General features: G+C 40.4%; 2 protein-coding genes across 6 annotated transcripts in view; both read right to left on the minus strand.

Moving 5' to 3' along the window:
• pdcd6 (programmed cell death 6) overlaps positions 1-4468 on the minus strand; it is a 23235-nt gene extending 18767 nt beyond the window's left edge. The window contains exon 1 of one of the 2 annotated variants that reach the window (XM_077735552.1): positions 4059-4468. In XM_077735552.1, coding sequence (XP_077591678.1) covers positions 4059-4183 — 125 coding nt within the window. In that variant the 5' untranslated portion in view covers positions 4184-4468. The remainder of the gene's footprint in view (positions 1-4058) is intronic. The other variant, XM_077735551.1, reaches the window with a different exon arrangement.
• A 5159-nt stretch (positions 4469-9627) lies between these two features.
• ipo4 (importin 4) overlaps positions 9628-13381 on the minus strand; it is a 39124-nt gene continuing 35370 nt past the window's right edge. For all 4 annotated transcript variants that reach the window (XM_077735833.1, XM_077735831.1, XM_077735832.1 and 1 more), the window contains 5 exons: positions 12741-12967; positions 12527-12659; positions 12348-12452; positions 10461-10530; positions 9628-10373 (listed from right to left, as the gene is read on the minus strand). In XM_077735833.1, coding sequence (XP_077591959.1) covers positions 10243-10373; positions 10461-10530; positions 12348-12452; positions 12527-12659; positions 12741-12967 — 666 coding nt within the window. In that variant the 3' untranslated portion in view covers positions 9628-10242. The remainder of the gene's footprint in view (positions 10374-10460; positions 10531-12347; positions 12453-12526; positions 12660-12740; positions 12968-13381) is intronic.

The following is a 13381-nucleotide window of genomic DNA, read 5'->3' on the forward strand; positions in this document are numbered from 1 at the left end:
GTACGGTGTTTGTATTTTTTTGGGGGGGTTTGTACGGGGAATCATAATCATGACAGGTTAGCATCTTTCAGACAAAAGTGGGACACTGATATGGTTTTAAAGGGTGTAGTTAGGTTTTTTTTAGGAATGTCAAAGGAAATACAGAACTTACATAAAAAGCACTGCACTATTTATGAAAAATCCAAGTTTCAAAAACTGTTTTAGAACCAATTAATTTTTCAAGTCGAGGTACAATGGTAGTTCGATTTTAATCTTGTAATATTAATACATTTTAAATTTGATTGATATCAAAGGGACAGCAAAAATTCATGAACATATATGTTAGATGTTTCCATTTATTTATTATAATTTATGACTTCTTGTATTTTTACACGGCAAACCTGACCATCGCTCATGGCACACCAGTGTGCTGCAGCAGAGTGGTTGGGAAATTACGGGTTCTAGTGACTTCCATAATTCGCGCAACACTCCGGAAGAAATCGCAAGATTACCTGGGACTGGACTGGTCCAAAAACACAAATGCCCTGTAAAACAGGGGCCAGAGTCACCCCCACCTGCTGAGGAGACTACAATCCTTTGAAGTGTCCAGGACACAGCTGAGGCCCTTTTATGACACTGTGGTGGCATCTACGATGTTTCATGCAGTGGTCTGTTGGGAACAGGGCCAGGCTGAATAAGATGGTCAGGAGAGCCAGCTCTGTTCTGTACTGTCCTCTGTAGAGGAAGTGGGAGAGTAGAGAATGCCGGCCAAGATGATTTCCATCATGGACAACACCTCCCACCCCTTGCATGAGTGTGTGGAGTGTTGCATCCTCAGTGCAAGAAGGAGCAAAGACCCTTCTCCCATCAGCTGTCAGGCTCTTCAACCAAAAATGTCTGTATGTTGACATCACCATTGTCCGATTTCACGTCTGTCATTACGCACAACATATAAGTATGTATCCACCTTGCTAACCGATTAAATGGAGATGTTAACTTTTGTGATAATTTATTTTATTTAAAATGCAAATAGGTGTATATGCTGTACTATAGAGATATGGTTTATCTCCTGCCCAGGCAACTGAGTCATATCATTAGTTGACATAATTGACACGTTACTTGCCTCCAAGTTATGAAAGAAGGACTGTCCAAATTGTGACTCAATTGTCCCTTAGCAACGAGAAATGTAGAACTTAGTCAACAGACATTCTGATTTGCAGAAGTGGAGGTAAGGAAGGAGTTGGGGAAACGTCTAATTAAAAAAAAAAATAAATAAATAAACATTTCACTTGTAGATGTGTCACTTCACTGTGTGTAAAAAACTGTGGATTTCTTTTTAAAATGATCTGCTCTACTACTCATGTGCAAGAGGTTTGAGCGCAACCTCCCCCCAACCAAATGAAGCAAACATTGTTCTCCCCGAAAAGGAAAAACAAACTCAGAGCAATTTCATAAAGGATTGCTTTGTGAAGGTGAGACCACTTCTGTGTTGGTGGTTACCAACCTTGACCAAACAGTGAAAGGCAAAGTCAATGACATTACTGTCCCATCCAGTGCTCACCAAAAGGACATGGATTCTGGGTCAGCCGAAGCTCACAATTTTTGGAAAGGGAAGTGATTACCTGAGTTGATTAGACTGAATATGACAAACGTGAGACCGACCATTCACTGACTGTCGATCCTACTGAGAAGAGAAGCCTCACCACCAACCCCACCCAATACACACACACATACACTAATGAAAACACAAGCCAAATCAAGTCAAGCTGAATGAAACCTCTCTTTCGGCAGTACCCTGAAAACTCCAACCCGGGTAAAAATGAGACATCGCTCCTCGTGTGCAATGAAGGAATTACTCATCACCTAAGTACTCCAAGTCATGTGCTGATCAGGTTAGTTTAGTTGTTGTTATCGCCACTTTGGCTCTAATGTCTTGTCACTCTTCAGTATTCTACACAAAAAGATCACAAAGAAACAATCTCTATTTGAAGCTGTCTTCGGCTTGTCCTCTTTCGGGCCTTAGGAAACGAGTGTGATACTAACGACAGCCAGCCAACTACTTCTCATTGCTCACTTCAAATCCATGGAAACGCATGTAAAAAGGATTCTTGACTATAAAAACATTATAAATGTTTTTTTTCCAGTCCAGTACTTACAGTGACTCATTTGTGTGTGTGTGTTTGTGTGTGTGTGTGTTTGTGTGTGTGCGTGGCGATTGGCCTCTCACTTCAACTACGTTCTATTGACTCTGATGACGTGACTGAAGGAAATTCCAGGGATCCTCCCTCAGCTCGACAGCAGCCACAAACTGTGCTCCAATTGAGGTTCTGCAGACTGTGGAGCCTTTATTTGAAGCCAAATTACGTCACAACACCCTTTCCCTATTCGTTTGACTTCCGTGGCTGTTCCAAATAAACTCACCGTTTCAGATTAAACTGTCTTTGCAAGAAGTAAACTCGACCTGACATTTCCAATTATATTTAAATGTGATAACATTGCACAGTTTGGGAGCAAAATTCAATGACTAAATTATTAAAATAGTAATGCGTGACTTTTTCTGTCAAAGTTTGAAATGTAGAAGTGTGTGCAAGGTCTTGGTGATCGCCTAATGTGCATCGTCGCTCTCCCTTTTGGTAAACTGTCTTTGATTCTCACCCTGTCACTCAAAATGCCTTGCGGTGATCCTGTGAAATCAAAAAACTGTGAAATGTGTTTATATACAAATGGTAAAAAAAGTGTTTTTTTTTAAACTCCCTCGGATGGCCTAAAATGGAAAATTATACAACAATCCACCTTGACCACTGAAATAATCATCTGCTTTATATCCTCAGCCTCTATTGATAAATATATCTTAATTGTTATTGTTAATGGGGCTCGGACGTTTGGTCGCCGGTCTTTTGGTCGCTGATCTTTTGGTCGCCGGTCTTTTGGTCACCGGTCTTTTGGTCGCCGGTCTTTTGGTCGCCGGTCTTTTGGTGGCCGGTCTTTTGGTGGCCGGTCTTTTGGTTCCCTTTGGTCGACGGTCTTTTGGTCGCCGGTCAAATGGAGTTTGCTGTTGAAGCCAGCGCTTGAAATTATATTCATGAGAGAGAGAGTTTAATATCTAAGTGAGAGAATTTAATATCTAAGAGCGAGAGTTTAATATCTAAGTACATTTGACCGGCGACCAAAAGTCCAGCGACCAAATGTCTGGTCACGGATGAGAATAGATAATAATTAATTTTATCTGAGAATAATTAAATAGATCTGAGATGAGTATAATTAAATAGTACTGAGATGAGTATAGATCATAATTAATTAGAATCTAATTAATTATGATCTATACTCATCTCAGATCTATTTAATTATGATCTAGTATTCTCATCTCAGATCTATTTAGTTATTATCATCTCATCTATGATCTAATTATTAGATCATAGATGAGATGATAATAACTAAATAGATCTGAGATGAGAATACTAGATCATAATTAAATAGATCTGAGATGAGACGAGAATATATCACAATTAAATAAATCTGTAGTACCACCAACAAGACCATGTTGCAGCCGCACAGCCTTCCCTGTTTATGAAGTGCAGTGGCTGTGGGCACAACTGTGTTACATTTTAAAATTCCAATGAATTCACCAAGGTTCGAAATGGTGTCGCTTAACACATGTCTAAAACATACATCTGCCTGTAACTTGAAAGCACCAAGATGTGTAACGATGTGTTAACGAATATAACCAAAATAGAACAACACTTCTAAACACGATATTGGCTGTATATTGAAAACAATTAACGATGTGAATAGGGATAAATCTCTTGAAAAGAGTCGTCATAATATAACCCAATTCGATGACGTTATTAGACTGATGTAAAATCAAATGACCTTAAGAAGTGACGTGTTGTGTGTCACGCACTATGCAATGGCCTACTTCAAGGAAACCCCTCGTTTTTATCCGACGGAATCACTTCGGTTGCATTTGTTAGGTCAATATAAAAAAGACAGCGATAATCTAGTAAAAACGAACAAAACAGATCAAGGGGGAGTAAAGATTGATCAATCGCAATCTGGTCTCTCGCGTCGCAGGAGCTCACCTCTGGAAGATATTCCACAGAAAGCTTTGATCCGGAGGATTGTTTATATGCGGAGGAGCTCTATAAGGACTGTGATAAGCCATTTTGTATAGGACTAAACTAGAGAATGCGTCCAACTCGCACATATGACAGGCGCACTCGGCTTCCTCGACTCTAGCCTCCCCTCCCGTTACTATGTTGCTTCCTGGTTCGCGCCCACAGGCGTGGCAAAGCTCTCTCGCTCGCTCTCTCTCTCTCGCTCTCTCTCGCAAAAAGCTCTCGCTCTCAGTCTCTCTCTCGCTCCCTCGCTCTCTCGCTCTCTCTCGCAAAAAAAATCTCGCTCTCGCTCGCTCCTTCACTCCTTCGCTCCCTCGCTCTCTCGCTCTCTCTCGCTCTCTCTCGCTCTCTCTCACTCTCTCTCTCTCTCTCTCTCGCTCTCTCTCTCTCGCTCTCTCTCTCTGTCTCTCTCTCTGGCTCTCTCTCTGTCTCTCTCTCTGTCTCTCTCTCTCTCTGTCTCTCTCTCTGTCTCTCTCTCTCTCTCTCTCTCTCTCTCCCTCTCTCTCTCCCTCTCTCTCTCTCTCTCTCTCTCTCTCTCTCTCTCTCTCTCTCTCTCTCTCTCTCTCTCTCTCTCTCTCTCTCTCTCTCTCTCTCTCTCTCTCTCTCTCTCTCTCTCTCTCTCTCTCTCTCTCTCTCTCTCTCTCTCTCTCTCTCTCTCTCTCTCTCTCCCCCTCCCTCCCTCCCTCCCTCGCTCCTTCGCTCCCTCCCTCCCCCCCCCCCCCCTCTCTCTCTCTCTCTCTCTCTCTCTCTCTCTCTCTCTCTCTCTCTCTTTCTCTCTCGCTCTCTCTCGCTTGCTCACACTCTCTCTCTCGCTCGCTCTCTTGCTCGCTCTCTCTCGGACGCTCTCTCGCTCGTTCATTCTCTCACCCTCTCGCTCGCTCTCTCTCGCTCACTCTCTCGCTCTCTCTTCATATTTTGACACAAATATCATATAACACATGACTTACTGCCTAACAAGTTGGTCATTGGCCTGCAAAACAACACTAAAAACAATTACGTACACGCAAACTTTGAAAGTTTTGGATAGAAAGCCAAAAACACACCACCACTGTCATATATTGAAAAAATCAAACACCTGAACTGGAACAATACTAAATATGCAGATGCTATATTAGTTTACAAAATCTTCCAAGACAAAACTCCTCACCCATTGCAAGATTTTGTACAAAAAAAATCCAACAGATCAACAATATCTGGCTCTAGAGGTGACTGTGTAATTCCCTTCAAAAGGAGTACTTTCACTCAGCGCACCTTTACTGTCTGTGCCGCGCATACCTGGAACTCAATACCAATTAACAAACATAGACTGCCATCTGTCAACCTCTTTGCCAATCATCTTAAACCCAGACAAAAAATTGCGATCACAACGTCGTCCAAAACTGCGTATGTGTCTAGTTCAGACATGGGCAAACTTCGGCCAGCGGACCACATCCAGCCTGCTAGGCCTTTTACTCCGGCCCGCTGACGTTGTCCAAATAATGTTTTTTTTTCTTTTTTCCCCAAGATGGCCACGATAGGTGGAAACCAGTGGCAGTAGCTCTGTCCACTCCTATTTGTTTTTCATGTTTTACAGCCCCTCTATTTTTTTTCAAAATTACATTTTAATATTTCTTAATACATTTCTTTTTACTTTACTTTGTACTTTATACGTTTTACTTTAATGATGAGTGATAAGTATGTTAATACTTTATTCTTTTTTTGTTTTTGTTTCATGTGTACTGTTAACGGTTGCAGTTTTTTTTTATATGTATCGTATCTTGTGCTGCCCTGGCCCATCTGTCAAACGTTTAAAGTCAATGTGGCCCCCGGGCTGAAAAGTTTCCATCTTTAGGCTCTTGTGTAGGGTGAGGTTAGACGATGACATATATTAACTAGGTCCTAGTTAAAATGTCATCGTCTAACCTCACCCTACACAAGGGCCTAAAGATGGAAATTAGCCTCTGCTGAAATCTTACATATTTACATGTATATGTTCATTAACATGAATATAAATATGTCCATTAATATGTGCTGTCCCTCATTAAATAAATCAAACAAAAAAATGTTGACGCCTTTTCGTATTCATAATTGGATTGGATAACTTTATTCATCTCGTATCCGGGAAATTACATTGTGTCAGTAGCAAGAGGGTGATTAGACAGAACAGCAAAGCGAAAGCACAAAGTACAAATCAAATCAAAGTAAATAGAATCATCAAAACATTAAGATGTAAAAGCAGCAAAAACACAAAACGAGCAAGAGTGGACGGAGCTACCGCGGCCGCCGGCTACCGCGGCCGCCGGCTACCGCTTAAACAGCGACATTTTGGTTACGGTAGCTGAATCAGACTCAAAAAGACGTTGTAAAGTTGGTCAAAAACTGGAACCACTCAGGAAGTCTTCCAGGAGATGGGGAACTTCTGCAGACTGTGACCAAGGTGGAGAATGTGCAGAGTTGCTCTTCCAAGCTTATCCGCACAGTTCCTCAGTAGTCTGAAGCTGAAGAAAACAGCAGCAGGGCAGAACTCCTGGACTCCGTTGCTGGTAAGCGCCGACAGCTCTTCCATCCTATCCCACAATGGAATTGTTGGTCAGAAGCATTGCCTCTTCTCCTGGCACTTTTGTCCAGCTCCGAAACTCCGGCGGCACCGAGGTGTTGCTCCTTCTGCTGCGTACTGTAACAGCTAGTCCCATGTGTGGGACAGTGTAGGCATGGCTAGCTGGTTCCAAAAAAATAAGTAGCCGAAAGAAGCCAGGCTAACAGAACAAGGAAAGTTGTAAAAACATTAAAGTAAAAAGTTTAAAGTACAGAGTAAAGTAAAAAGGAATGTGTTAAGAAATATTAAAAAAGAAGGGCTGTAAAACAGCTCAGCAAACCATTCTTCCTGTACGTCTCAAACCGACACGGTTACAGCAAACTTTGCTGTAACCATGTCGGTTTGAGACGTACAGGAAGAATGTATTGGTATAATTTGGTACAGCTAATGCCAAATGTTCGTCAGTAGGGTATGTGGGTTTGGCACTTCTAAAGGCCCATCCTGAACGATGTCATTCACTGCGGTTAAGTCATGCACAAGTTGATATTTTGACTTATCTGCTTTCTTTACCAGCAATTTTGGGTTGTTACAGTAACTGTTTGTTTCAATCAGCACACCTGCTTTCAAAAGCTTCACATTATGACTGACTCCAACAGGGTTTGCTAATTTAACCAGCCCTAAATCTGTTTCATGTTTTGACAACAAATTTTCCGGAACCAGTGTTAGCATATCTTATTTAAAATCATATTCACTTCCGCTGATTTGTGACGTCTGCTGCATGTTATGTGGAACAATGATCACATGGTTTTGAGATATAATTTCCGCACAAAATCGTAATCATTGTCCCATCTCGTAACGAAAATTAACAGATTCTCCGCCACTTTCCAAGTTACTTGTGACGCAGTTTTCGTCAATGGTCCCAAATCTTTGTTCACAAAATCCTCATTCACCACCAAGGTTATGTGTGGCGAGGGGTTGGGTACATTATACCATCGCCCAAGAATTGGATTTGATTCAACATTTATAGCAGCACATTTCCGCCCAATGATGAAATATCCAGTGGTCAGTGGCACCAGCATTTCTCTGGTTTGTGTTTCCCATTTTCCTTCAAATGGTTCACTACAAATTTTCACCCATAGTGGCCCTTGAGGACCACTTTGCCCTCCCCTGCTCTAGGCGGAAGCGAGCGCTGGCCTGAGCAGGGTTGCGCCCACCGTGTGTGACAAGGAAGAATGGCGTGAGGACAATCCAAAAACTGTGCTCTCAAGGCAAATGCGAGAGCCCGTCCAAGCAAGGTAGATATGTATGGGCCACCGGCGGAGTTTGAAAAAAGGCCCTTTTCCAGGCATCTTTTCATAACTTTCAGGGACCATCCCTTGGTCCACCGTGCTCTGGGTGGCGAGTAGAGCGGATCCAGTGACGAATTCATCGGGCAGAGCGGATCCAGTGACGAATTCATCGGACAGAGCGGATCCAGTGACAAATTCACCGGGCAGAGCGGATCCAGTGACGAATTCATCGGGCAGAGCGGATCCAACAAATTCAATATAAAATCATAAACACAACAAATTTCCAAATTCTAACAATTTGACTGCCATTTCAGTCAATGCCTGGCAAATTCAGGCATGTGGCCTACAAAATTGGTACACTGACCCAATGAATACTTTACTCGTAAAAAAAAAAAAAAATGGATGTCCGTTGACGCATTTAATGAATTGATGGCTTCAGTAGACGCAGAAACTGAGGTCCCAGAAGACTCTCTTCTACTTTGAGACCACTGGGCTACGTGCTATTTTAAAGGGAAGGTGACGCCGTCCAGATTTTGCTATCCCCTTATGGAATGTGACAGAAAAGACATTGCTGGAAATACCACGCACAAATAATTGAGTTGAAGGTTGGCACCGCGCATTTCAACGTAGAATGTCAGTCGCCCACCCAAATTTATGTCATCTTAAACACAAACTCCAATTAGAGCAGAATGACTGGGAAATAACAATACAACAGGCTACATGCATTATTATGCCCAGACAAACCAAAAAGCTGTTAATGAGCGGTTGAAAAAGCTCGGAGGACTTGAAAACCTGAATCGATTTGCGAACAAAGTAGAGTACCCGCAAGCCATTGCATATAATTTGTATGTTTTACTGTTTTTTAATAAAAACTCCTATCTGTGAATTCCCCTGGTACATAATTTTAAAGTTTGTATTTGTAATTTTTGTACAGAATGTGTAAGTTTTACTCCTTGAATTTGGGTTTTTATGCTAGAATTTTTAGCTTTTACTGCTTCAATAAAAACAACATCTGTGTATTTGCTTTGTCATTTTAATAAATTAATTTTACTTAGTCTTTTATTTTAATGTCAGACTTTTATTTGTTTGATAGAAATGACCATCTAAAGTATTTCAACATTGTTCTCCCAGAGAGAATGAAGGTTCAGTGGACGCCTATGACAGTCAATGGCAGCAGACAATATGTTAAATGAGTGCTCTTATTGATATTAGATATTTAGATATTAAACTCAAAATTTTGAGAGCTGGTTTGAAAAGTAGATATTTAGGTATCAAACTCTCGAATCAACAGTAGATATTAAGATATAAAACTTTTGAATCAATAGTAAGATATTTAGATATTAACTCTCAAATCAACAGTAGATATTTAGATATTAAACTCTCATGAATATAATTTTGAGAGCTGGTTTCAACAGTAAACTCTGTCATAATTTGAACCTGTTCTACTAAAGTCCGGGCAACCAAACGTCCGGTCACGATTTGGCAATGGTTACTTAAATGCATTTAGTATGCACTTACTATAATCAGTTGAATTAAAAATGACTAGAAACTTATTTTAGAGCCTATAAAAAGAATAAAGTTCTAAAAATTGCTAAAATGTATTTTTCTGTGTGAAAAGCCCTCCAACTTGTCAAAACAGGTGCAGAAGTTTTTTGGTTGTTCACCTTCAAATCTTCAAGAAATAAGAACAGTCTCATTTTATCTAACTTCCACAAAAAAAAACATCAAATGCATTTAGAACATGTAGCTTTATGTTATTAACTGACAGAGCAGAGAACATCTTGGTATGCCGAAAAGAGCCGAGTGTAGAAACTTTAACAACATTCACTCATCTCCGATCTCTTGTTAAAGTTCAAACGTCGAGATTCGCTTCTTGATGGGCGCCAAAAAACAGCAATTTCCCTTCATTACAACTGAATGCACCAGAAAAGGCCAAAAACAAAGTATAAACTTCATCTGACACCCAAATTGCATGAATGTACTATTTCTGACAGAAGTAAATTGTATGTGGTAAATTATATGCTTTCCTTGTGAAAAATATAGCAAGACTTAATATATATTTGTACTAAAAGGCACTCCTTGATGGCACCATAAAATGAAACAGTCGAAGAGCATTAGGGTAGCACATTCCTGACAATTTTATGAGCTTTTGTCATCCTGGTTAATGCTCCAAATTAATTTTATCTCCAATTACTGAAAAAAAATTACAAGAGGGGATTAAGCTTACAAATTTCAAGTCAGTAACAAAAAGAATAGTTAACCGTGAATAAATGAGTGTTGTATTAATCTTTAGACAGTACAAAAACGAACTGCTGAGCCTGGATGTCATCCGTGTGGTTCAACATCATGTAGTAGAGATGACAGCGCTCAGCTTGCCCTGCTGTTCCTCAGTAAGTGAAGTCACGGCCGCTTGGAATTCTGCCAGGTGCTGCTGCGCGAATTGGTTCAACAATGTGCCCAGGCTTTTCTGCGTTTCTGATCACAAATGATAACAGAATGCAGTAATTGTGGGGGCGAACAACAGCTTTGCTGGAGAAACACTAGCTTTATTTTATTACTCACCTTTATCCACCTTCTTGTTGCCGAGCACGTGACAGGACGATTCGACGATGGGTTTCATTAGCTTCACAATCTGGAAGTAACCAAAAATTCATTAAAACACCAGCTGGCTACTGCAGAGTAAAAATCCCTAATATGGTAAATGTTATCAATGAAACCGAATAATTATGACTAACAAACATATTCTACATTCTAATTTTCTGAATACTGTACCATATTTTCGCACCTATAAAACGCACCGTGTGATAGGATGCAGTCTAATTTGTGAGGATATTTTGGTTACAAATACATTGAGGGGGGGGGGCTTCATCAGAAAAGGCGCTAGCATCACACTTGGCTAGCGTATGTTATGCTATCTGCTAGCGTAAGTTAGGCTAGCCGCTTTTTTAAAGACAGCACGAACCAAACTAAGTTTGATAATGGTTTATTGAGGTAAAAGGTACACTCTAATATAAAGAGTTTGGCGTTCAACATGCTAAGCTCCACTGCCAGTCAGAGAAAGTTGACAGAGAGAAAGACAGATGTGGAGAGAGTCAGAGAGATGTAGAGAGACAAAGAGATGTAGAGAGAGACAGAGATGTAGAGAGACAGATGTAGAGAGACAGATGTAGAGAGACAGATGTAGAGAGACAGATGTAGAGAGAGAGAGAGAGACAGAGATGTAGAGAGAGAAAGAGACAGAGATGTAGAGAGAGAAAGAGACAGAGATGTAGAGAGAGAACGAGACAGAGATGTAGAGAGAAAGAGACAGAGATGTAGAGAGAGAGAGAGAGAGAGACAGAGAGTTGACAATGTTATGATGTTTAGTGACAAATTATGGGTCTTTTATTAAACACTGACATTTATATTGGGAAATTCCTAGTGAAAGGTTATTTTTCCTAAATTTTAATTGTGGTAATAGTGAGCCCAGAAAATGGCTCTTATTTTAAATAAAACCGCCTTCTTGGAGCAGATAGGAATTTAATAGGAAGTCAGCTAGCGCAATTTAGCTATCCTCATAGCGTATTTAGCAATATGAGAGACATTTGTGATATAGAAACAAGTATTAAGAATCATCCAAATTATTAAATGAAGACAATGCAGAAATGGCATTCATCCAAATTATTACGTAAATTGTACCTGACAAGTTTAGATTAAATAATTAGTTTAGGATAAGCATGATTCCCCTAGGATGGAATAAGAACGATATATGTTCAGTGAACGGAACATATTTCATTGTTTAGCCCTGAACAGGTAGAATATGCTTTAGCGTGAGTCATATTGATGACTATTAAAATATCAGAGCCTGCATTACCATCAAACAATTGATGTCAACCTAATGCCGTTAATCTAGTTCTTTTGAGAATGGTTAGTGCGGATAGAACAGTAAAAGGAGGTTAGCTGCCAACAAGCCCCGGACTGGGGATGGTGCCCTCCACTAGTGATAAAAAAATTGCAGACCAGTGATGTCTGATTGAGTGTGAGCGTAAATGGTTGTTTGTCTATTTGTGTTTTAGTGTTCTTGATTGGCTGGCCACCGAGATATAATCAATCTGCTAGATATCAAGGTGGAAAAGGATTTAGCAAATTGGAATCAATTTCTGAAATAAGCCAATAGGCCCTTTACAGGGATGGCGACGACAAATTGTGAAAAAAATATTTCGTCAAATGAAATTTTTAATGAAAAAAGCAGTACTCCAAATGTGAAACTTGAAGTGGAGGAACAAATCTGCTATGCGAAATTTGCGACCAAAAGACCAGCGACCAAAAGACCGGCAGTGTTCCCAACACATTTACATGTTTGTAAGATACGATGGTTATTTTGGGCTTCTGGCAGGTTCTGTACGCAACACATTTAGAATAGTTTGTTTTATCCATTGAGTGCATATTTAGAAAGGGAAGGCATTCTACCAGAGCAGGACACTTCACGTAGAGCATGGCAAAGCAGCTGAACACAGTCTTGTTTTCCTCCATGTCCTCTTTGAGAGGAAGACGAGCAACCAGAACTGGGACAACCTGTCAGAGTACAAAGTGATTGTTTTTGCTTCATTTCAAAAACTGTCCCTTACCACACTCAAGACGAATGTCACCTGGTCCAATGGGACAGCATCCATGTTGCCCATGATCATACGGCAGAGGGCCGCACACAAATTGTCAATCACTCTGAGGTCAGCCTCTTTAGCCAGCAGGTTGGAAAAGACAGTCAACAAGGTAGGATACTCTCTGTGGAAAACTTTGGTAAAGAAGAAACTTGGGAGGTTTAAGAATGAACTCATTAAAATACATTTAAGTGAAAAAGGATACGAGGCTACAAGAGGCCCGGCAGCCTGGGCGAGAAATCCCAGTCCAACCACGCTGTTGTTGCGGACCTCTGAATCATCATCTTTTACTCCGCTATACATAACTGGGAGAAGACGATTAGACAGCTGACTTGCCAGTTCTCTTCCTCCAGAAGTAGTGATCAGGGCCTCCAGAATTTCTCCAATTATTCCCAAAGAGAATGATTTTTCAGCCACAGTGCATGAGGGTTTCTTGGGGAGTAGAATAATAATATATAGACATATACATATATAGTGGTACTTCGCTTCAATTTATGAATTTTTCAAGTTACAAAATACTTTGATATGTAAAATATTGTTCCAAAATACAATAATTTGTACACGTTACCTAATGGCAAAAGAGCTACAGCATACAGTAATACCTTGACATAAAAGTGCCCCGACATACGACCAATTTGAGATAGGAGTAAAATGTGAGCAAATATTTACCTAGATACGAGACTAATTTTGATAGTGTTAGGGCTATTAGTCTTACATTATTATATATTTGCTTGTAATGAAGAACGCTTTGCTTCACTTGGTGTTATTGGTCTTACAATATTATGTATTTGCTCGCTTATTAACATTAGAAAAGTCATCCTAGTACATCTACTTGCAACCATATAA

This window comes from Stigmatopora nigra, chromosome 16 (genome assembly GCF_051989575.1).
Source record: "Stigmatopora nigra isolate UIUO_SnigA chromosome 16, RoL_Snig_1.1, whole genome shotgun sequence".
NCBI lineage: Eukaryota > Metazoa > Chordata > Actinopteri > Syngnathiformes > Syngnathidae > Stigmatopora > Stigmatopora nigra.